Consider the following 25,172-nt stretch of genomic DNA (forward strand, 5'->3'; position numbering starts at 1 on the left):
ACAAGAGACCTCTTCCAGAAAATTAGAACCATTGGAGGTAAATTCCAGGCCAAAATGGGTCTGATCAAAAACAAAGATGGCAAGGACCTAACAGAAGAAGAAGAGATCAAGAAAAGGTGGCAAGAATATACAGAAGACCTGTATAGGAAGCATAACAATATCAGGGATAGCTTTGACAGTGTGGTCAGTGAGCTAGAGCCAGACATCCTGAAGAGTGAGGTTGAATGGGCCTTAAGAAGCATTGCTAATAACAAGGCAGCAGGAGATGACAGCATCCCAGCTGAACTGTTCAAAATCTTGCAAGAGGATGCTGTCAAGGTAATGCATGCTATATGCCAGCAAATTTGGAAAACACAAGAATGGCCATCAGATTGGAAAAAATCAACTTATATCCCCATACCAAAAAAGGGAAACACTAAAGAATGTTCAAGCTATCGAACAGTGGCACTCATTTCACATGCCAGTAAGGTAATGCTCAAGATCCTGCAAGGTAGACTTCAGCAATTCATGGAGCGAGAATTGCCAGATGTACAAGCTGGATTTAGAAAAGGCAAAGGAACTAGGGACCAAATTTCCGATATCCACTGGATAATGGAAAAAGCCAGGGAGTTTCAGAAAAACATCTATTTCTGTTTTATTGACTATTCTAAAGCCTTTGACTGTGTGGACCATAACAAATTGTGGCAAGTTCTTAGTGGTATGGGGATACCAAGTCATCTTGTATGCGTCCTGAAGAATCTGTATAATGACCAAGTAGCAACAGTAAGAACAGACCACGGAACAATGGACTGGTTTAAGATTGGGAAAGGAGTACGGCAGGGCTGTATACTCTCACCCTACCTATTCAACTTGTATGCAGAACACATCATGCGACATGCTGGGCTTGAGGAATCCAAGGCTGGAGTTAAAATCGCTGGAAGAAACATTAACAATCTCAGATATGCAGATGATACCACTTTGATGGCTGAAAGCGAAGAGGAACTGAGGAGCCTTATGATGAAGGTGAAAGAAGAATGTGCAAAAGCTGGCTTGCAGCTAAACCTCAAAAAAACCAAGATTATGGCAATCAGCTTGATTGATAACTGGCAAATAGAGGGAGAAAATGTAGAAGCAGTGAAAGACTTTGTATTTCTAGGTGCGAAGATTGCTGCAGATGCTGACTGCAGTCAGGAAATCAGAAGACGCTTAATCCTTGGGAGAAGAGCAATGACAAATCTCGATAAAATAGTTAAGAGCAGAGACATCACACTGACAACAAAGGCCCGCATAGTTAAAGCAATGGTGCTCCCTGTAGTAACATATGGCTGCGAGAGCTGGACCATAAGGAAGGCTGAGCGAAGGAAGACAGATGCTTTTGAACTGTGGTGTTGGAGGAAAATTCTGAGAGTGCCTTGGACTGCAAGAAGATCAAACCAGTCCATCCTCCAGGAAATAAAGCCAGACTGCTCACTTGAGGGAATGGTATTAAAGGCAAAACTGAAATACTTTGGCCACATAATGAGAAGACAGGACACCCTGGAGAAGATGCTGATGCTAGGGAGAGTGGAGGGCAAAAGGAAGAGGGGCCGACCAAGGGCAAGGTGGATGGATGATATTCTGGAGGTGACGGACTCGTCCCTGGGGGAGCTGGGGGTGTCGACGACCGACAGGAAGCTCTGGCGTGGGCTGGTCCATGAAGTCACGAAGAGTCGGAAGCGACTAAATGAATAAACAACAAGACTAAGATGAGAGGTAGTAACTGCCCTAGGACATACAATGAAACTTCAGGGGAAAAGTGGAAAAGTAAAGGATTTCCTGATCCACTCCAGTAGTAAACTGCGTGTATGAGAGAAAGAGAAACAAAGTGATTCAGTTTGTTGATCTTTATGCACCATAAAAGGAAATAAGTTTGCCTTGGCCGTTGTTTGTTATTCCCTGGATAAGATATTTGTCTTTTGCCTCAGCAAAAATACAGATGATTACTATTTAACAATGCCTTTCTAAGAATATTTTTGTTGAACATAAAATCCCTACCTCTTTCTGTGTGGTTGCATATATATGTACAGATATGGGTAGAGGGTTGCAAGCTGAACCCATGACTCTATTTACTATAGCCTGCTAGCCCCCAAGGCTAGTTGTGGTCCTGATCCAATCCTGAGATGATGAAAATGATGGCAATTATAAAGCCCTTCACCATGCTGGACCTATTATTATCACAGTCTAGGTCTGGGCCTACCCGCATGGGCAAGCTGAGCTTACAAGAAGAAAACACACTTTGCCACACATGTACCCTCCAAATTAGCATATTGAAAAAAGACCCTTTTGCAACATTTTGACAGATTCTTGAAGAGGGAGCAATTGCTAGGGCCCTCCCACCTACAAAGAAGAAATTTTGCAAGAAGCTTGCTATGGCTACAATCCTGTACCTGTTCCCTTTTGAGCATCATGGGACTTCTTTTGCTCTGAAGATATGGGTTTTGCTTCGGCATACTGATTACTTGATAAATTAAAGTCAGCACAGTTCCATCTCTGAAGCATTTGGACACACTGCATCCAAACAGACACCCCTTTTCCACTCAATCCATCCTTGGAGCCTGACAGGAAAACAGCAAGTGGTACCTTCCAAATCAATTGCCAGCAACTCCCTTTATTCTCTTCCTGAGATGGATAGATAGCTAGATGATAGATAGATATTCATATTCATATTCCCTGTGGCTGCCCTGTCTGCTTAACTTGTTTGCTAAGACAGAAACAATGGTGGCACCTAATATTAAAAGCAGGTATATGCTGCCATCCAGTGGTAAGCTCCTGACATGACTAAAAAGTGTGCTCCGAATAGGCCACAAGATTATGAGGATGGATAAAAAAAAGGGGGGGGGAACGGCATTAAATTAGTGTTATTAAAAGATGAAAGCTGCTAGTAGTTGTTTCTCAATAAACATAATTCCCAAGTGTTACCAGGTATTATATTATTGTTAATAAAAGACAAACGCTACTACTAATTCTTTCTGAATAAACATAGTCCTCAAATGTTGATGGAAGTGAGCAGAAATGATATAAAAAATGAAACTTCTCCAGATCAAGCTCAGCTCCTTCTGTCTTAATGGGCATGAATAGTATTCTTGAAAACAATTTAGAAGAAATTTCCATTGACTTCTGAGATTTTTTTTTCTTTTTACTTCCCAGTCTAGGAAATCCCACAATGGCTTTACCCACAAGTATTAACAAAGCTCCATCCTGCTTAGTTTTGCCAGTAGAAGGAATGTAGCTGTTGGGACCATGTCATGTAGGGTATGCAGAACTCTGAAGGAGCACTTTGCTTTGTACAGTGCAATCTGTTGTAGCAAAATTATGAAACAGAAGAGAATATCTGTAGCTCAGGGCTGAACTGTGGAGTCCTTGGTGCTCTCTGAGCTTGGTTGTTGGCTTGCAGATGTTTCATTACCCAACTAGGTAACATCATCAGTACTAGTGAGCCCCACAGTCACTAGCACTGATGATGTTACCTAGTTGGGTAATGAAACATCTGCAAGCAAACAACCAAGCTCAGAGAGCACCAAGGACTCCACAAATTATAAAATAACCCCCCCTTCTAAGCAGCTGAATGGAGTAACCACCTCAAGTAACTGGAGTGGTTTCTGCACATGTGCAGCAGATGAGTAAAAGGCAAAGCATGGTAGAGCAAGTCTACTTCATGCAACATTAATATTGGGATGGAAATACTTTTAAGCATCTATTTTTCTTTGGTGAAATCACTCACAGTGCAAAAAAAAAAAAAGGCATGCATTCTTATATCAAAATATCTTTTCCAAATACTAATTTGCAAGTAATGATGGTATATTGGCATATGACATATTTTAATTTAAATATAGCTTTAATGACATACTTTAAAACACATTTTATTCAAAAACATGCATTTTTGAAGGCACCTTGATATTCATTTAAGCTGAGGACTACATTGCAAACTGGAGAAGTGCAAAAGCATAAAGAGAACTGTGTTCTGATACATGCATTAGTCCAAGAGGTGCTGTTCTAATTGGGCTGCAATATTTGGCTGAGTGATCCGTTGAATTAATCTACTGAAATATTTTGTCTGATTAAAAATACATTGCTCAGTTAATCAGGAAGTTTATTTTGTCTAATTAAATATGCATTCTTCTGTTAATCAGGAAATTGTTTTTGTTTTTTTAATTAAAAATACATTTGCTGTAAGAACTTGGAGAAAAAAAAAGTATCATATATGCTATTTTAGGAAAGTCATTTTTTTTCCCTCCCTTTACACATAGGTGTAATGTTTTTTTTTTCCAAAGACCAGTTTTTATTCAGTGTATGTAAAGTAAATCATACACATTTTCCCTTTCAGAGCTAATGTGCATATATATGCAAATTTCATTGTTCATTAATTCCTTAAAACCCACAGAGTAAAAACTAAGCTTTCTTTACAATCCTTTGAAATTTATAAAATATAAATGTAAGACATCAGAGGTGTGCACGCTTTGAAAATGATTTGGAAAAGGTGCTTTGGAATGTACAGCCTGAGTGCAGCCTCTTTAAAGCAGCCACACCTTTTTTCAGGCTTTCCCATGATCCTGAAAAAAGAGACATAGCTGTATTAATAAATAACAAAATGATGCAGCTGCTTAAAATATCTTCTTGTGACATCCTCATTGGAAATGTTTTATGACCCTGATCCCATGGCATCTGAGTCGAAGTATCACTGATTTCCTGACTTGAGACCTTTCTTGTCCTATCATCACACTTAGAAGAAAACAATGACATCAATGACCGCCTCTTCCCCATTACATCAACCCATCCCACCCGATCGTGCAGAGAGGGCATGCTACGGACCCCGTCTGTAAAAGAATTTCATCTGGCGTGGTCCAGGAAGCAGGCCTTCTCTGCAGTAGCTCCCGCCCTGTGGAACATGCTGCCCCCGGATGTGAGATTCGCCCCATCGCTCCTGGCCTTTCGGCAGAGTCTGAAGACCTGGTTCTGCCGCCTCACTTGGGGTGGAGAGGGGAATAGAATTACATGGGGATGGTTGTTATAGACCACTCCTCCCACACTTGGACTGTTTTAGATCTTTCATCGCTTGGATTTTTATTCTTTATTTTTATTTCTATTTATAGTATTTTTATTGTATTTTATTATTCTGATGGTTTTAATCATGGTTGTAAACCGCCCATTGGCCTCCGACGGGAGGAGATGGGCGGGGATAAATTAGATAGATAAATAAATAAATAAAAACAGTGAGACCCTTCAAAACAGACTAACAGTCAACCAGCTTATCATGGTCAGTACTTGTGGAAGTTTGGTGTAGTATAGAATAATAGAAACTGGGACACTGTGAATTCTAGTCACCCCTTAGGGATGGAGGCTGGTGAGTGAGTTTGGATCAGTCACTTTCTCTCAGCCCAACCCACTTCCCAGGGTAGTTGTTATAGAAAAATATATGAGAAAAGAGCACTATGCATGCTGCCTTCAGTTGTACAAAAGGAGTGGGATATAAATCAAATAAATACATTTTATTTATTTATTTGCTTATGAGCTTCCAGACCACATTAACAGCAGCTCTATTTAAGGTTTTAGTTGGTTATGAATCAGCACAGAAGCAATCTTGTTGAAGCAACCTGGCACTGCAGCTTTTCTTTGGTCAATCCTGTATATTTTGAATGGCCTCTTGGTTTCTGCCCCTTCGATATCAACTCTAATAATGCCTTGGATTATGAATCATAGGCAACTTCCTGTAGCCCAGAGATGACATGAGTTTCCCTCCTTGGAGGTTCTCAATTAAGAGAGAACTTTGTTTTGAAAATAACAACAACAACAACCATGTTTCTAGATGCCCTGTATTTGCTATTGAGATCAAGGTGATTCTTCTCTAGAAATGGAGGTCTGGATTACATTTTACAACGTATAGATGGATGTGATCATATAGTCTGAATAGACTAATGCTAGAGAGACAAGACAAGATTTTTTCTTGTTGTCTTGAGCTTCTCCAATCTGGTGTCTTCCAGATAGGTTGGGCCTGCATTTCCCAGAATTCTTAACTCTCATGGTTTGGAATTCTGAGAGCTGCAATCCTCATACATCTTAAGCAGCATTAGAATGGGGGAGTGTGATTGACCTGCATCTTTTGGGAGAGTAGGTTTTGCATTATCAATGATAGTATCTTCACAAAATGAATCATAACCTTTACAATAAGCCCTAAAAGCATCTCTGTGTGTGTCGTGCATACAGGCTAAATGCTGGAACTGTTTTAGCAGATGCTAGTTGGTGTACGAAGATATCTATAAAGGAGAGATGATTATAATTATGCTGTTAGTCAGAAACACTCCACATATGTCCTTCAGATGAATAAGAAGAATCGTTTTCTCAGCGTTGCAAAATGGCTGTCACTAGCACATTCTTTCATTGCCTTTCATGCTGTATCCAGATGCTCTGCCTGCAACTGGACCCCTTTGACTTTTAGAAAGAAAGAAGAAAGGGCATTGGCTAATCACTGCATTTGAAGCCCACCGTATTGTTATTTGTTCACCACCCCCCATGCCAGTGAGTGAGCTGTTGTTTTGCTACTTAGTTTGCCTGGCCATGTGTCCTCTTTCCAGACAAAATCACCACTTTCCCACTCAGCTGTTCTGATTGCATGAAGAGGAACCTGATTGCAATATTATTCTTCCATCAGCTACATAAAGGATTTTTTTAAAAAAATATCTTTTCAGGAATCCTAGAGGGTTTGATGAGATTACATTTAGGTATGGTGTAAGATGGTTGAGCTAACTAGCACATCTGATCCTAGCAGCTGCAAGTGGGCTTCAAGGCTTGAATAGAGAAAAGTGGGCTGTTGTGCTTTATTTAGCAATTTGTAGAATATAATACTTCATTTTTTTTTCCTTCTTATGGTTGGTGAAGCCTTTTCCTTCTGCCTATGAGCCACAGTAAATGTGACATATGATCTGTTAATTCTTTCTCTTCTTCTAGAACAATTAATGGAACTGCAGAGAAACGGGAAAAAAGTATTAAGTTTCCAAGAAGTGCCAGCTCAGGGAACCAATCTCTCCGTTCAGTAACAATAACTGGTATTACTGTAAGTGTACCAGGCTTTTTAATGGTTAACAAACCTAGAATGAACTCCACAACCATCTCATGTTGCTTTGAAAGGTGCAATTTGCTTGACAAAACATGGATTTTTCATTTTTGAGTGTTAAATCAGTCTTCACTACTGGCTATTGTTTGTCCTGTAATAGCAAAATCCTGGAATCCTCCATCCTACTCCATGGGCAAGGATTTCGACTGCTTCTAAACAAATGTCTGCAAAATTCTTTTATATCTTGACTAGTTAGCAATAATTGTTGTAAAGCCATTTCAGTTATGAAAGTAGTGTTAGGCATAATTCTTCCCTAGGCTACTTTATTAGCCATGATTTTTCAAGAACTGATTCCTGTGCCTGCTTCTGTCTTGAAAGGTAGGTTTCTAATTTGTGCTCCAAAAGCTGCTTTTCCTAAAGGAATCCTGAAATCACTGGAGTTTAAATTTGTTCTGCTGGAAGGTGGTGGTAATTGTAAAGTAGGTGTACTTCTTTTTCAATTTTGTTATTTCATAACATAATACCGGTAGTCCTTGCTTAGTGAACACAATCGGGGCCAGCAACTCCATTGCTAAGTGCCGCAGTTGCTAAACGAAAAATCACAAGACCACAATGGGATTATGTCACTTCCCATTCAGTCATTAAGAAGATATCACATAACTGCGACTTATAATTTTACTTCCACATTCTCCATTACCTCTGCTTGTCACAAGCCAGTTGGAAAGCATGTGAATGAAGATCACGTGACTGCGGGATGCTGTGATGGTTGTAAATGTGCATTGGTTGTGAAGCACCTGAATGGCAATCACGTGATTGCAGGATGCTGTGATGGTCATAAATGTAAGGATTGGCTGCAAAGCTGTTTCTTTTTTTTACATCATCGTAACTTTGGACAGTCGCTAAACAAGGCAGTCAGTAAATGAGGTTTACCTGGATGCAAATTGGAAACCTGATAAACTTTGCAAATGCTATAAGCCTCTTTGAGCATGCTGACCATGGATAAACATCATGTAAATAAATGTAAAGAGAATAAGCCTTGGCCTATCTGCCAATTGGATAGGAATAATGTGACATATGGTGCAAAATATCTGGAGGGAAACAAATTTTCTATTCAAGCCTATGGCTTCTATGTGACATTTGTGGCCCTACAAGGTCTCTCTCTCTCTCTCTCTCTCTCTCTCTCTCTCTCTCTGTGACAGTGACATTGTTGTATAGTGGCAGTGACATCATAAAGATTCTACAGAGAAATGCTATTTCTTAGAACTCCCCAAGGGAACAATATGGCTTCTATGTGATATTTGTGGCCCTACAAGGTCTCTCTCTCTCTCTCTCTCTCTCTCTCTCTCTCCCCCCAAGGGAACAAAATGGAAGTGGAAGAAATGGGCAGGAAGGCAAAGGTCATCAGTGCTGCTAATATGATAGACCTCTGGTCTCAAGGTTTTGGAGGCCACTGTACTGCTTATGTCCAGCTGGCCTTTATCACTTCTTGTCTGTCTATTTTTGTGGGAGGCATCATTATCATCATGGTGGTCAGGGTAATCCGAAACATATTACATTACTGCTGCTTTAGATACTCCATCCAATTTCAGGTAAGTGTCCTCTGTAAGTCATGGAAAGGGGAAGACTATGTGGCTGGAAACTCTGCTATGATTATATATATATGAGTATTGCACAGCTTACACATGAAGTTCAAAATCGGATAGATAGTTACATGTTGTGGAAGTGAAATATCTTGGGTGCAGGGGCCCTTCTAAGAATTCTGATCAGGGGTCAGTCCTTTGACTGCATCTTGTTGGTGTATCCATTTGGTATTCATGGCTTACTTACAGTGTTCCCTAGTTACCTGTGGACTCCCACTCTCCCTCCCCTGAAGAAAACAAACCCTACAATACCCCCATTTGAACTTCAACACACCTGGAAAAAAGAAGCAGGATATATAACTATAAAATGATAGATCTGGGTGCCCTTCCATTTCCTGAGAACTTTTAAGTTTCTTTTTGGCAAATAGGTTTCTGATTTTATTTTCTATTATAAGAACGTGATGGGGTACTGGCATTTTTGTTGCAGGTACTTTTGGGGGGGTGTATTTCTCTCCATCCCTTTCCAGATGCCCATGCTTTATGGTTCATAATGATAACAAAACTCAGTGGAAAGGAAGACCTTTGGGGTTGAATTGTGGTATGCAAAAGCTAAATAAATAAATCTGTTTGGATGAGAATAGTTTTCAAAACATTGCAGAATAAATGGTTGGCACTGCACCATGCAAGATGCACACTGAGGGCAGTTAAGTAATACTCTTATTTTAATGTAGACAAGCAGTGTAAAGTTGAACATTAATTTTTATCTTGATAGCTGTTTAATAAGATGCCCTTGCTGACGTTCTGGAAAGGACATCTTCAAGACTGGGTGCTAATGATGATCTCAGCTCAGACTTCTGTAGGCCGTATTCTGGTGAGTTATTTTTAAGGTGGCCAAAATGTTATAGGCAAGCATTCATTATAAGAAGTTATACTGCAGAATGATTTAATGGTTACATCAGTATTTGATGATCAGGCACAAAAGCCAATGCTTAGGTTGCTAAAATAGAGTTTTCCATGCACAGGAGGAAGGCATCAGCAAGTCTAAAGATGTCCCAAGGTTTGTAAAAATGCAGAAGGAAAAGTGGTAATAAACCCTTACAAGAAAGGATTCCAAATGACCCACTAAAGATGAAATGGAGTGTCATGGAAAAATATATGACTGATAAGATCACTGCTTTGTTTACTAAAACAGGTTTAATAGGTCTATTATTTCAAGTACCTTAGGTAAAGGTAAAGGTTTCCCTTGACGTAAAGTCCAGTTGAATCCGACTCTAGGGGGCGGTGCTCATCTCCGTTTCTAAGCCTTGGAGCCGGCGTTGTCATAGACACTTCCGGGTCATGTGGCCAGCATGACGACTCGGAACGCCGTTACCTTCCCGCCGAAGCGGTACCTATTGATCTACTCACATTTGCATGTTTTCGAACTGCTTAGTGTGCAGGAGCTGGGACGAGCAACGGGAGCTCACCCCGCCGCGCGGTTTCGAACCGCCGACCTTCCGATCGACAGCTCAGCGGTTTAACCCGCAGCGCCACCACGTCAAATCAAGTACCTTACACTCCAAAAATAAACACAAGGAAAACTAAAGAGGATGGGAAAGTCTACATTAATTTTAAACCATTACTTATTATGTGAATTTAATCATGAATATTTTTATCATAAAGTGGAATCCAAATGAAATGCTGAATACACACATAATGAAGGGAAGGATGGCTATGTGTTCACCACAGTTACATATGGAATCTCATCTGAATTAGATTCAGTTTCAGGTGAATTCATGAACATGGACATTATGTTTCCTTTGCAACAATAGGACAAAAGTCTGCCTCTGCCTTCATCCAGGATGTTTCAATTTCCTATACAATAATACCACTGGGATTTCCTAGTGGTTTCCCATCCAAATTTTGGCCATGTTTGACTTTGCTTAGCTCTTCAATCAGCTTAACAGTAAGGATGTATAATATAAAGAGCTGGGGTAAACCCTTCACAGAACAGTTGAAATTTGAGGAAGGATTTAAATAAGTAAAAAAGGAAGCAAAGGCAGTTCAGAAATAGGGACAATGGAAATGAGGGGAAAGGACTGGTTAGATTATGGAAGCGGAGATTTGGGGAGATTAATTGTAATGGCTGGAAGTGAATGTTGAAGAAGCAGGATAGAAAGAATATTAATGGGACTTTGTTGTTGGAGAAGGTGCTTGAGAATACCATGGATAATCAAGAAAACAAACAAATGGATCATAGAACAAATAATCCAGAGTTCTTACTTGAGGCACAAATGACCAGGCACAAATTATCATATTTTGGACACATTATGCAACTGATGTTGAGAAGTCTATAATGCTGGGAAAGGTGAAAGAAAAGAGAAGAAATATCGTGTGTGTGAGATGGGTGGTAGAGAAATGTGACAAATAAATAAATAGGAAGAGGATAACCAGCAGCAATGTGGACGGACTTGATTATAGCAGCAATGGATGCACCATTCGAAGACCCAAAGGACCAGGTTGTGATCAGATCATCCTGGATGAGATCGATCTCTGTCATATCTAAGAGCTGATACTGACTTGATGGTGCATAATCAGTTAATCAATTGTAATGGGGTTCAGTAAGTGAAGGTCATGGAAAGGGATGGAAATACAGAAAGAAATTGAGACCCAGGTTACATCTGGTTGTGAAGGCCATGATGAGAAACTTCTGTTGACCTAGGAGTGAATGGGAAACCAGTGAGGAAGAAGATCATCATAAGGTGGAGTTATGAAGGAAAGGAGAAGCGCAGCAAGATAAAAACAAATAGAATAAGATGAGACAAGAGAGGGGAAGAAACCATCAAGGAGGAATATGAGTTTTGTATGAGCCAGAGATTTTGTACAGAAAGAAAACAGTATTGTTGTAAGAGAAATAGCAAAGCGGCTTTCCAACAGAAAAGAGTGTGTGTGTCTGTGTGCTTGCAAATAGCAAAGCAAACTGCACTCACTGCTAGAAATGCAAAGCCATTTTCATATGAAAAAAACAAAATGCAGATCTCCACTCACGTATTTCAGTGAAATGCCAACAAACTGAGGCCTTGGAAGAGCATGCACCCTCTCAAAACCTTAGGTGTAGCTCCCTAAAATTCCACACATACTTAGTTAATTGAAAAGTTTAAGGGTGGCCAAAAAGGGAAATTGTTATAAAGAACTGGAGATAATCAGTAGATTATATTTCATGTTCATTACATTGAAGTGGTAATGGAGGACATCAAATAGAGTTTTGTTTCTTATCCTACTCAATAGTTCTTGAGTGTGAGATCCAGTGTGACATTCAAATGCCAGATGTGGCCCTGGGCTTAGAAACCCAAGAGACCTCTAGTTCTGAATCAGGTTGACGCATAGAGGTTAAACTAATTATATGTCTGTTTCTCTTTTAGGTAATACTGGTGTTCCTGTTTAGTATTGGGTCGCTCATCATTTACTTCATCAACTGTTACAGGTAATTAGAACACAGTAATTTACCCTATGTACATCTTTTTTCAAAACAAAAAAAATGTATTTCCCATTTCTGTATTTATTTTTATCAAAATATAGTTTTTGTTTTTGTTTTCCTGTCTCTCTCTCCCTCTTTCTTTCCTTTGGTTAAAAAAAAACATTTAATCAGTGGAAGGTAATATACTAAACATGATTAATTTTAAAAAAGTCTCACTTAAATTGAGTTCAACCCCTAGTTATTTCATGTGCATATTTTCTTGCAAAAATGCAGAAATGATTTGCTGTTGCCTCCTTCTAGGATGTGTCTGTCTGTGTGTGTGTTAAATTTCCAGTCTAGCCCACAGCCCTGGAATTTTCTGGTGGTTTCCCATTCAAGTATGAATCACATCTCATGCTACTTACCTTGACCATCTGCTGCCATCTACTGTAGGCAACAATAAATTGATAAATTGTTAAGTAATTTGATTTATGGAACCATTTTGAAAATTGCTATACAAAAATTATGCTGGATGGGTGTTTAAATAGGTCTAGCAGGCTTCTGTTAGAAGAAAATGTAACATCCTTAGGATTACTCAAAAGAGTTCATTTCTTGTATTTTCTTGCTCAGTGTTGGCATAAAAAAGATCTCTGGTTTGATACCTGAAATCATCAGAGAAGATTGAAAAAATATCCTGTCTGAAACATAAAAGCTGCTGTCAGTGTACACAAAAATGAACTAGATAAACGAATAGTCTAACAATATGACTTGATTCATACATTTATTGGATAAACCATTAGTCAGAATCACAGATTACACTAAGCATAAACCAAATCTTACAAACTGGGTTCACAAAGCATACTAAGCCAAATCAAATCAACCTCATAATACTCAATATGTCAACTCAAATTATTATAAGATAATTATGTTGCATATTTTGGATAGGAAAACTGAGAGACTTAAAACAGATTCAGAGACTGATCTAAGTACTAGAGGGACATAGGATGTTTCTTTATGACAGCTAACATTACTAATCTACCTAGCCCATTACCTGTTAACTTTGCACATAATCCTAAATCATGTTTTTAACCATGCTTTGGGATAAGCCACACTTGGTTGCATTCATACACCATGCTCAGCTTCAAGAAACCTACAGATTCTATCCCTGTCTGCCATGGATGGCAACACTTTACCAATGGACTTCTTTCTTATACCTACAGGACCTGGAGATGCCAAATTTTAAACTTTGGCTATTCTGCATTTAAAGCTTCTGATCTTGTATTAAGTTATTGTGAGAGCTGGTTCTCTGACTGATAAGAACTCTTCCAAACTAATCAACCAGTGAAATCCATGCTGCCTTCACAAAACAGACAAGACTCCTGCTTTACATAGAAAGTATGCAAAAAGAATCAGAACCTATGAAACCTACATACTATATATTGGTTTTGCATTTGACTGTATAGTACTTGGGTTGTTACACTGATCTTCTTCCTAATCAATACTGGATTAATGGCTTCCAGTCCATGGTGATATCTTACTTAGGCAAGTTTGTCTGGTGATAGAGAAGAGTTTTAAAATTTAAAACCAGAGTTTGACCTGATCCTAGAAATTAATGAAATAAATGTAGGTGAAGTAAAATTGTTGTTACATATTCTACCATAGAGGCTCCCTTGATTATTATAGAATGTGCAGATCCATGCAAATATGGTCCATTTTACCTTCTACTTTACAGGGCAGATTTTGATTCTGCCAGATTTACATCTGGAATTTATTTATTTATTTATTTATTTTGGTGCCTTCCGGCCAATGTTGACTCCTGGCGAGTGCCTGGACTAGTTCCTGCAGTTTTCATAGTCTCCCTGTTTCTAGCCTGGTACCTTAACCACTACACTAAACTAGTGTATCTGGATATCTCAGCCTAAAAGCTGTTGTCTGTTTAGGGGCAGGGGACAACTGGAGGCTCATTTCTTTCCTGTCACTGCAGAAATGCCCTGCACACTTATAGCAGCGAGGTCTCTGCAGAGGCTATGCAGCTGCTTTGCAGCACTTCCTGGTATGATATTTGACACACTGTTCTTTAGTCATGCAGTCATTCCAGAAAGCACTGCAAAAGGAAACCAGCATCCAAGGAGAGCCCCACACTGTTATGAACATGTAGAACATTTGGTTCTAAAACAAAGAAAAAACTCAATCATCTTCCAAAATTATGGTTCAATTGGGAAGAAAGAACTCAGATTCATTCCCAGAAAGTATTATTGTTTTACATCCCTACTGACAGTTCTATGGTCTGTCTGTCTGTCTGTCTGTCTTATCCATCCATCCATCCATCCATCCATCCATCCAATCTATCTGTCTGCATTATCACTAAGTAACAGTACAATTAATTATTGTTTTAGTCTAGTACGTTTGCATTAAGCTACAGGTAGTCCTCATTTAGTGACCACAATTGGGACTGGAATTTTGGTTGTTAAGCAAAGTGGTCATTAAGCAAATCCACTCCAATTTTCCAACCTGTTTTACAGCAGTTGTTAAGAAAATCACTGCAGGCCTTAAGTGAACCATATGGTTGTTAAGTGAATCATGTGGTCCCCATTGATTTTGCTTGCCAGAAGCCAGCTGGGAAAGTAAAAAATGTCAATCACATGACCATGGGACACTGCAGTGGTCATACATGTGAACCAGTTGCCAAGTGGCCAAATTGTGATCACATGATTGCGGGGACACTGTGACAGTCATGTGAGGACCGGTTGCAAGTCGGGTTTTTCAGCACCATTGTAAGTCCGAACTGTCACTAAACAAATGGTTGTTAAGTGAGGGCTACCTATACAATATCCATACTCTCCTACAGTACTTTGAAAATTCAAGCTAGTGCATTTAAGTATCAGTATCCTAAATTCAGGATGTGCTTTCCCACAAGCTTCTGGAGTATACCTATGCTGTGAAAACAAGTACTGTTTCTGTTAGATACTTATAGCTGGAACATAGGCCACTGTTGAAAGGTATAAGCTACATTAAAAAAATATAGTATTTTTTCCCCCACTTGGTTGGAAAAAGCAGAACCATCATTTTGCAAAGCACAAATCAAACCAGCTTTGGCCATTTCATTCTGTCATTCCTCACTTGTCAACAGCACAAAATGTGGAAAGTGTCAAAAATGTCAAATGAAATTTGAAATTCAACTTGTTGATATTATGCAGCATACAGTGTGCATATGGCTTGGCTCAAATGCTGCCAGCTTTTGAATCATCCAATTAAATCTACCTTTCATGTTAATATCACATGCTTTATATTGGAGGAGTCAAGCACTCAGTGTTCTGCTGTGCAGGAGCCAACATGATTTCCTTTGTTGTGTGTGTGTGTGTGTGTGTGCGTGTGTGTGTGTATGAAGCATAATCTGTATTTTCCATGGCATCCACAGGGGGCAAGGAGGGGCAGATGATGACATGCATTTTTGACATCATCATACAAATAACACCCTTTAGGTACTTCCATCAGACTTTGTGATGTCATTACATAGTTGTGTCATTTGCACCATCCTGATACATCATGATTCAGGTCTCATTTTACCAGCATTTTGTTTTATCACTGACACCTGTAGAATTTCTCTTGTCCCTGAGTAATAAATAAACCTATAATTCTTCTTTGTGAAATAAAGTGGTCTATTTGCATATACATGCATAGGAATAATATTTTTGGATTGAAATGGTAACATTCAAAATAAATGCCTAACCAAGGAAGTAAACAGATCTGGCAGCACCACCTGAGGCCTGTTTTCCTGCTCTAGTATATGCCCACAATATACTGTACAACTCAGCTGTGTGCATATAAGCAACTCCTTCTTTGTGTAGCCTCTGGCTCTTTCCTTTGCTCTGAGGAAGGCTTTCCAGCTTAAGAATCAGCTCTCTTTTCTGCCTGGGCAATGAGCTGAGTCCCAGCCGTGCAGCATAGAGGGGTGGAGGAGTTTTATATGGAGTCGACACATCTGGGGATGCCCAGGTGGGGAAGGGTAATTCACAGTCAATCACTCACGTTTTCATCTCCCAGAAATGAATTTCATGCTGCGTGAAGATGTGTCTTTTTTCTCACCAATGAACTCAAACACATGACCCTGAATTCTAATCTCCAATTCTCTTCCTGCTCTGATTTTTAGTTTTTATTAAAATGATTTCGAGGAGTGCTGTTCTGACAAAAATATGCAACCTGATTTTTAAGAAACTGCCTCATGCTGATTCCAAAAAAATCATGAAAGTCCTACCTTAATATAAACAATTACTCCTTCTCCCCTTTCTGCAGTGTTGAAGAGTTTTGTCTCTCCTTTGATGACCCGACAGTTACAATTGATCTATTCTTTAATATATTTTTCCTCATTTACTTTGGATTGCGGGTAAGAAATATTTGCACTTAAAAATATTTTAAAAGGGTCTAATGGGGGGAGAAAGAGAATATGAGGGAGAGATCTAGGAATGGTTAGAAATTTGTTTAAATTTGCATTGTAATGTAGGTTGTAAACAAACATCCTACTTCTCATTTTCCTAAACCAACTGAATATCAATGCAATTATTCTGTAATATTCATACTCTTCCAAATTTTGCCAGCTTTCTGAGTATCTTTTTAAAATGCATTTGTAGAAAAGTGCATACCACAATGGGTATATCCGTGAAAATGTGCACACAAAATCACATTGCTTTGACAAAAAGGTACCCATAAATTATAATGAGTAAAAAGATTGTGTCAGTTAAGAGAAATATGCAGGGAAAAAAATGTTTAAAAAAAAAATTGCAAGCTGGTGAAGATATGGAATAGAATGAGCAGAATGTTGGAAAATGGGAATATGCACAAAATAAGACTTGACAAATTATTTCACTGATAAAACTATCGATTTCCTACATTAAACCTGGGGAAAACTGACTATATCACTCAGACCGTGGGCCCTCTTTTCACATTGCCTCTTCTCTTCCAAAGTCTGATCAGATCACGAAGAAAAAAGACCAGATAGGGAGAGAAGAGTTTTATGATCTCTGACTTTGTGCAGTGCTGTGGTTTTGTGTGTTTTTGTGTTTGTTTCTTAGTTTTTGGCAGCAAGTGACAAGCTAAAATTTTGGCTGGAACTTAATTCCATTGTGGATTTCTTCACCATAACTCCAGTCTGTATAGCCTTCTATTTAGGAAGAAATTGGCTTGGTAAGTACACATCAAAATTCTACTGTTCTACAGTACGAGTTGTGGAAAAACCAGAGAGAGGAAAAGCAGAAACTTGGAACATGGCTGCCAAGTTCCCTTCTGTGGCCCTTGAACTTTCTTTGACAATGATGGCTGAAAACACTCAGAATCTGGAGCCATTTTGAGATGGGAAATATATGCAAAATGTAGTGTAAGCTCTACAATAAGAATCACACAATTAAAAAACAAGAGCTTCCTAAACCATCTCCCCAAACTTATGTGATGTGTAGAACTGCCACAACTGAGCTGCAACAATCTAAAAGATTAGATGGTGGCAAAAAAAAAAAAAAGAAATAAAATAAAATAAAATAAAATAAAATAAAATAAAATAAAATAAAATAAAATAAAAAGAGTTTTCTGGGTATCACCACCTGGTCATCTGGTTTTTCACAGGCAAGATTTAGTAGCCTTAGTGAGATCTAAAATAACAGCAAAAATGTAAAACTTGTTTAATATGTTTTTAAAAATACAGGGTTGGATTACAGAGGCAATTCTTCTTACCAAGTTAATGAAAGAGTTGTTTGCAAGTCAAACTACACATTTTACACAAATAAATAAAAACATTACTTCATGGCCTTGCTTCTGACCCAGGTTGTAATTAGGATTCGAACTCTTTCTGTATAATGGCTAGTCAGAAGACAACCAAGTTAGGTAGATCTCAGTCCAAATACCTAGATTCTACTTGAGTAATAGCATAAAGTCATTCACAACTTCGACTATTCATCTACACTGAGATAAGGGAGGATCACAAAGAGTTTCTCATGCAACCGTAAGAATTTCCTTTGAAGCCCTTCTCCAAATGCTATTAGAAATTCAGTTGCTAACAATTGGAGAGAAAACCATTTTTCCCCCACTGGTCCTCTAGCAGTGTAACATTCTATATCAATATACAACTAGCACATATTTACTTTTTGTCAAAGGTAATGTTGGAATTGTGCTAAAAGAGAAAGGGTATCAAAAATGTTGACACCTTGCAGAGGTAACAGCTGACCTTGCTAAGCATCAACACTGTTCCTCCAGTGGTTGTCAAGAAAGGTTTTAATCAGTGCCCTGAAGAAAACACTTCCTGCATTTTTTTTTCCATATTGCTTCTTATGTAATTCAATGATAATTTCCTTTTGAAATTTCTTTCAAAAGAACATTTTGATGACATCCTCATAGGTGGAATGTGGTATTCTTGCATTACTTTTACTGCAGTCAGGTAGACAAAGACAGTGTGCTGGTGTCCTGTTTGTTAAATTCCAAGGACATGGGACCTCCTTCCACTGAGCTTTTTCAGTCTGGTTATAGGGACAACCATAGTAAGGGAGAGATATAATGGAAATATTACCAGAAGGAGAATTCACTGCCATTGCCAGCAATAAAGCATAGAAACTCCATCAAGAGAAATTTGAAGGAAATTCTAAAACATCCTGAGAAAAAGAGAGAAGATCAAAAGTTTATGTTGTTTTTGTCCTAAAACCTCTGAGAAATTAGAAGGAAGATTTTGTGAAGGACAAGTGAATTCTCAGTGAATAAAGGATTTCCTTTTCTAAACTGTCAAAAAGTGGGCTGGTCAAGTGGGGGCCATTTTGATTCAACTGTTTGTGGAATGCAGTAATTTCAGATTTTCTGTAATATGCCATATTTAATATGGCATTAAATGTGACCAAATATATTTATGGCAACCATTAAATATCAAATGCATTTGAGTGTTAGAATAATAATAATAATAGTATTTGTATAATAATAATAATAGTATTTGTATAATAATAATAATACCATCTACTGCCCAATAAATTAGTTAAATAGATATGCATTATTTCAGCCTAAGTATTGTGGCCATATTGCAATCACTTAAATAGAGACAAAAAACAGAATTTCACCTATTTCATCACTTCCTCCTCTTTATAGGTTTACGCTTCCTAAGAGCACTGAGATTGATGGAACTTCCCAAAATATTACAGTTCCTCCAAGTCACCACTAGTGGGTAAGCCAAACTTTCTTTGAGTCATTGGTCTTGCCAGTAACCCTTCTCCCTCTCTCTTGTTTCCAGCTGGCTTCTGCATACTGGCTAGCTAGAGTAAACTCAGAGTCTGTCTCTAGCTCAGAGTACGTTGATGTCCTTTGTCCTAATTTCAAGAGAGGGCTGCTAGTCCTGCCCAGGTTAGCTGAATTGTGTGCCCCTAATCATCTAAATAAAATTGTCTTTAAGGCTTCCTATGCAGAAATTTCTTGAGGGTGAACTAATCCCTCCTGGACTTTCCAGTAAAAAAAACCCAAAACAATTGAATTCATTTTTTTTCCTGGTTTGCCTGTTTGTCCAAGCCTTCCAAGCCTTATTCTGTACTCTCTTGAACATAGTTCCCACTCAGACCACTCAGTTATTGGTCTGCTTCCAACATGCTCTAAAATGTCTTATATAGAAGCACATCAAGTCTGCTCAGAGTTTACCTCCAATTAACAACTCCCAGCTGTTTTCATGTTTGCCCAACAGTACAGCTTGCAAGTCTGTTTTACTGCTTGTTCATGGCTCTCCATTGATTCTGGCTCATGGTTAGGCCTCTACCATGCCTTTGTTGCTCCCAGCTACTTGTTGGTCAACACAAACTTAGGAGGAGGACCTGGTTTGGCCAGAACAGGCTTATGTGGCTCATACAGTAAGTCCACCCACAGTGTGTTGTGCTAATGCAATGTTATCTGTCTTCATGTTACCAAAGACTAGATCTGATGCTTCCTTTTATCAACATGCATTTTTTTCTGGGTTTAGCTGTGAGACTTGTAAAAGATGTGAGTGTAAAAGTTGGGCTTTTTAAGGTGCTTCACCCTTGGGCTCTGATGGCTTCAGTTAGATTTCAGGTTTCCCTTAAGGAATTTTCTCTTGATGCTGTCAGTGATCCTATTGGGAAAGGACACACAAATCTATATACACTACACAACTGCCACCAAGATTGCTCTGTAGTAGTGTTTTATTAAAAGAGCATGCTTGTGGTAATAGAGGTTGAAAGAATTGAGGTACAAAGAACTGAACCCTATAACAAACTGATACTCTACTGTATATGAAAGTTAGCAATTCGAACAGGACTGTAATGGGCCGATAAAAGACCTCTAATGCATTGATTCCATTTTCAGTAGCAGGAAGGGAAGTGAAAACCTTGCATTTACAATATGATTATTAGTTGTCTCCCTCCATTGGCCACTGTGGGATCTACAGGGCCAGAAACAGGACAGGAAATGTAATGAATTAATCAATCAATGTCCACTTGAGTTAAGAACATTAATTATATAGTGCCTCACTTGGAGGACCCTCAAAGAAATAAGTGGAGGTGAATATTGCACCTGTTTCTTTGAAACTCATTCATATCAACCCTTTCCTTGCATGTTCAGTACTGCCATCAAGTTGTCTAAACTACTAGCTGCATTTGTCAGTACATGGCTCACAGCTGCAGGATTTCTTTACTGGGTATGTATCACAATGCCTTATCCAAATGCCCGTGAAAGCAAATGTCTGGTCATTTAGCAGTTAAGGTAGATTTCACACTTAATATCCTGACTGAATTGTTGTTTGACTCAAATAAAACCACAGACTTTGACTTTGTATCTGCTTGCATTCTCTAGTTTCAACATGAGATGCTACCCAAACTACCTTTTAACTTAAGCTTACATTAACTTAAGCTAACATTGGATCCAATATTTTTTGCTCTATAGATGCCAGCCGGGGTAGGGATCAGTGATTTTTTTTTAAAACAATAACATGTGAAACATCAATGCAAGCTTTATTTGATGTTTTGGGTATTGCATGCCAAACATTTGCATATTCAAGAGAATCTCTTTTTGACTGCACAGCTTTTGCTTCAGTCTTCTTGCCATTTTGTGTCTGACTGTACTCTCCTGGCATCCATTTGTGGTGATGCCCACAATATGTTTTCAAAATCCCAAATGCTCTCATGTTCAACAACCTTGAACTGCTACTGAAATTCATCTGTTTAGGCTTCTCCTGAATTAAAATGATTCCTCCCCTCCTCAGTGCTTTCTATATTACACCCACTGATTAGCTGGTGCATTCTAATCAATAATCTTGGGTTAACAAAACAGTTACTCTACTCACATAACATATTATGATCAGGCATATCATAGTATATGATATAACCTATATCATAGTATAAGGAGATTGTGTAGTTCACACAACATGTTAAATACAATGACTGGGTTCCCAGAGTTGTTACATGTCCCAGGTTACTCTGATGAAGTCTGTGTTAACTTTCTTTTATTCGACAAGAAAACTTTGTTACATATAATGTTGCAAAAGTCTGTACATCAGCAGTTAATATGTGTAAACAATTGACTTGGGTTCACATGTTCAATATCATAATATGGATATTCTTAGGTAATTATTATTTTGTTGGCATCTAAATGTCATTTATTTTATTTTTAGTTTGTCTGTAAGCTCTAGTTGTAATAATTGGGTCTATCTACAGCATACTGAATCACACACTGCCTCGACATCATTTTAGCCTAGTCTAGTGAGGTGTGCAAACACAACTAGTGTGAATTAAAAATAAGCCACACAGGGGGGAAAAATCTGAGTCACAAGCACACTAGGATGGTATCAGTCAGTGAAGATGCCCTGCTGTGTCTGCCACAGTTCTTAAGTTATACTATTTATTATGCAGATCGAGAATTCTGGAGATCCCTGGGTATATCAAAGCAATCATCAAAGCTTGACTTACTTTGAATGCTTATATTTGATCATGGTAACTATGTCTACAGTTGGATATGGAGATGTAGTGGTCAAAACCACCTTAGGACGTGTGTTCATACTTTTCTTCATTGTTGGTGGTCTGGTAAGGAACTGTATTAGGATTTGGATGAACACAGAGCATTTAAGTCAGCTTCACTTCATATATTTTTGTTGTCATATAAGGTGCCTGAGAGGTGGAGCTTGCTAATAAAGTGTGAAAGCAGTGAGATTGTAAGAATCTAAAGATTCTAAAGGTCTTTAGATTCTTACAATCACTTTATTCACTTGTAAAGAATAACGTACTCAAATCAATAATAGTGTGATATTTCACTAGGTACAATCAGGAATTTTTGAACAATCAGTAATAATGCAAGGCAGGAATAATAGAGTCTTGTCCTGTGATCAACAGAGTTGATCAGGAATAACAGAAGTCTTCTCCTATGATCAATAGAATTAGGTTGATCTTAAATATGTACGTTCAAGCACAATTTCTACCCTCCCTTTTTTTAAAGGTACAGAAAAAAAGAACAAAATAATGCAGCAACTGTAAATCAAAACCAGTATGATATATTTAAAGGCTCTGAGTTATGTCAGTTTGGATATTATTTTTATTTATTCATTCATTCATTCATTCGATTTCTATAGCTGCCCATCTCAACAAGTGACTCTGGGCAGCTTATAGGGGTGGCCTGAATATTGTTGAGAAGTCAACAAATGGATGTACTGTGCCCACTGTCCACCATCTTATGCCAAGTTTATGATTTGGGGAAAGATGAATATGGTGGGGATTTTAATACAAATTTACCATTTTTTTCTTTCCATTTCCAAACCAATCTTTTAAAGTTAATATTTCTACAAATGTTGCATTGCAATTTTCCATTTTAAAAAAATGCATCCACACTATACATGTGAGAGGGAAACTGCAGAAAATATATATTGATGCAGACATCCACATACTATGTTAAGGAAACCTGCTAGCCAAAAACAAATGCATAAAGAAAAAAAAAGAGACTAACATGCTTATATTCTCAAGTTATGCAGACATAGGTGAAACCAATGCAAGAATCAAAAAATGAGAAACTGAAATTGACGGGTTAATTTATCAGTTTTCTAGACTAGTCACTCTTAGGGGATGGGTTTTATTTTCATCTATAGGTATTTGTTGTTCCTCCTCTTTCCTATGAATGAATAATAACAGCTGCAAACAGTTCCTTTCAATGTAACAGCAAGAAGAGAGTGGCATATAGTAACAGACTGAGGTTGACATATCCCGTGTTTTGTTATTACAAGAATGAGTTAGTGCACACCTCAAACGTATGTGCTGCTCTTTTCCTTCTTGTGCAAGGGGAGGGAGATTCAGACCTTCTGTATACTTTGACAATGAAATGACACACCCACCCACCCACCCAGTTTGTGCCTTTTTGCTGTACTTGACTGGATCTCTTCTGCTCCAATCTGGTGTCCACCAGATCTGTCGGGTTACAATTCCAAAAAATTCATAGCTGTCATGGACAACAGCAATACTAGAAGTTGGGTGGCCAATAAATTTAAATAAATAAATAAATAAACAAACAAACAAACAAACAATCAAACAGTCATACTAAGTTAGAATTCTGGGAGATTTGGTCCACTCATCTGGAGAATAGGTTGGGAAAGGCTACTTATATACTGAATTGTTCATTGATTTATTTATTTTTTTAAAAAAATGAAGACGTACTTTTCCTGAAATTCAGTTTGAGTTGCTACAGAAAAAAATACACATTTTGTATGAATCTTGGAAAACTATTGAAACTGGGTTCCCATTACCTAGATCCTCTTTGCAACTTTGGTGCCTGAAATGGTAGACATTGTTGGAAGTAGAAAACTCTACATGGGTTCCTACATATCTGTGAAAGGCAGAAAGTAAGTAATTTTTATGTCATCCTCACTGCATCTTTTATAGTTCTGAATATGGACATTTATTGCAAACAGCATTACTTGATTACATCTCTGTTGCTAGAAAAAGATTGGATTTGTTCACACAATATACTTAATGAAATCAGTTTAAGACCTAGCATTTAAATACCATGTTTAGCTTGGTTATTGTTAGACATGGTTGGAGCTTTTCTGTTTACATTGTTGTTTGGGTAATTTAATGTATTGTGCAAACTGAAAATAGTTTAATTCAGTCATCAGGTTATATGCATTAATTATTTTGTTAGATGTATATCCCACCTTTTATTCTGGAGCTCAAACTAGCAAGCATCATATACCCTACTCTGATTTTTTTTCCCCATAACAATAGCCCTGTGAGGTAGGTTGTGCTGAGACAGAGATAGATAGTCATTCAGTGAGTGGAGGGTAGACTTGAACTTGGGCTTCAGTTCCTTAACCATTTAATCACAGTGGCTCAAAGTGTACTGCGTAAAGGCAGCAGAATGTGACAATCCCATGCCAAAGTCAAACTTCCCCCAGGAAAGCAAAATATGTTCCTTGCTTTGAGATTCATTTTAATGAGGACAAAGTAGGAGAGATGTTTTATCAATAAATGAATGAATAACTATTACATATGACTTCCAAGTTGGAAAAAAATGTGTGACCTTATAGAGACAGTTGTTTTGCAAAAGGTAAAGATTTGAGCAAGTCAATCTTGATTCCTGGAAATTACATTGAAGATAAATGTGTTCCTTCTGAATAGACAGGGATAGGGATCAGGATAGGGACAGGGATAGGGTTAGGGATGCTGTACACACATATAGAGTATATCATACATCCCTGTTAGAAAAGAGAGAAAATTAATGTTTTAAGAGAGGTGTGTACCAAAATGATTGCACATTTTAAGGACTTTTTTTATTTCATTTTGTTTTTGAAGTTTGCAAAGCTAAGAAAGAAAGCTAAACCACACTTGACTCATTCATCCATCCCTGAAATGGGGATTATCCAGTTTAGGCTGGAATTCCAGTTTTAATTGCTGCATTGTTACACATTGAAAAAAGGACGATCTTTGTCTTCTTTTTCCCTAGCACATACTTTGCAAGTATCAACCCTTCTTGAGATCAGATCTTTTTTCTTCCCAACATATATTGTCTGCATGGGATGTTCAGGAATCACATCACAACCCTAGACTGTAGGAATAAATGACATATACCTCTCTGATATCTGTCACTGATG

General features: G+C 38.2%; 1 protein-coding gene across 1 annotated transcript in view; it reads left to right on the forward strand.

The window, feature by feature from the left end:
* Nucleotides 1-8,430: 8,430 nt before the first annotated feature.
* KCNU1 (potassium calcium-activated channel subfamily U member 1) overlaps nt 8,431-25,172 on the forward strand; it is a 71,123-nt gene continuing 54,381 nt past the window's right edge. Inside the window, 9 exon segments of the mRNA XM_063311371.1 lie at nt 8,431-8,655; nt 9,419-9,517; nt 12,048-12,109; nt 16,376-16,466; nt 17,152-17,263; nt 19,196-19,271; nt 20,669-20,744; nt 21,955-22,125; nt 23,833-23,924. Coding sequence (XP_063167441.1) covers nt 8,431-8,655; nt 9,419-9,517; nt 12,048-12,109; nt 16,376-16,466; nt 17,152-17,263; nt 19,196-19,271; nt 20,669-20,744; nt 21,955-22,125; nt 23,833-23,924 — 1,004 coding nt within the window.

The sequence above is a fragment of the Candoia aspera genome, chromosome 9 (assembly GCF_035149785.1).
Source record: "Candoia aspera isolate rCanAsp1 chromosome 9, rCanAsp1.hap2, whole genome shotgun sequence".
NCBI classification, from domain to species: Eukaryota; Metazoa; Chordata; class Lepidosauria; order Squamata; family Boidae; genus Candoia; species Candoia aspera.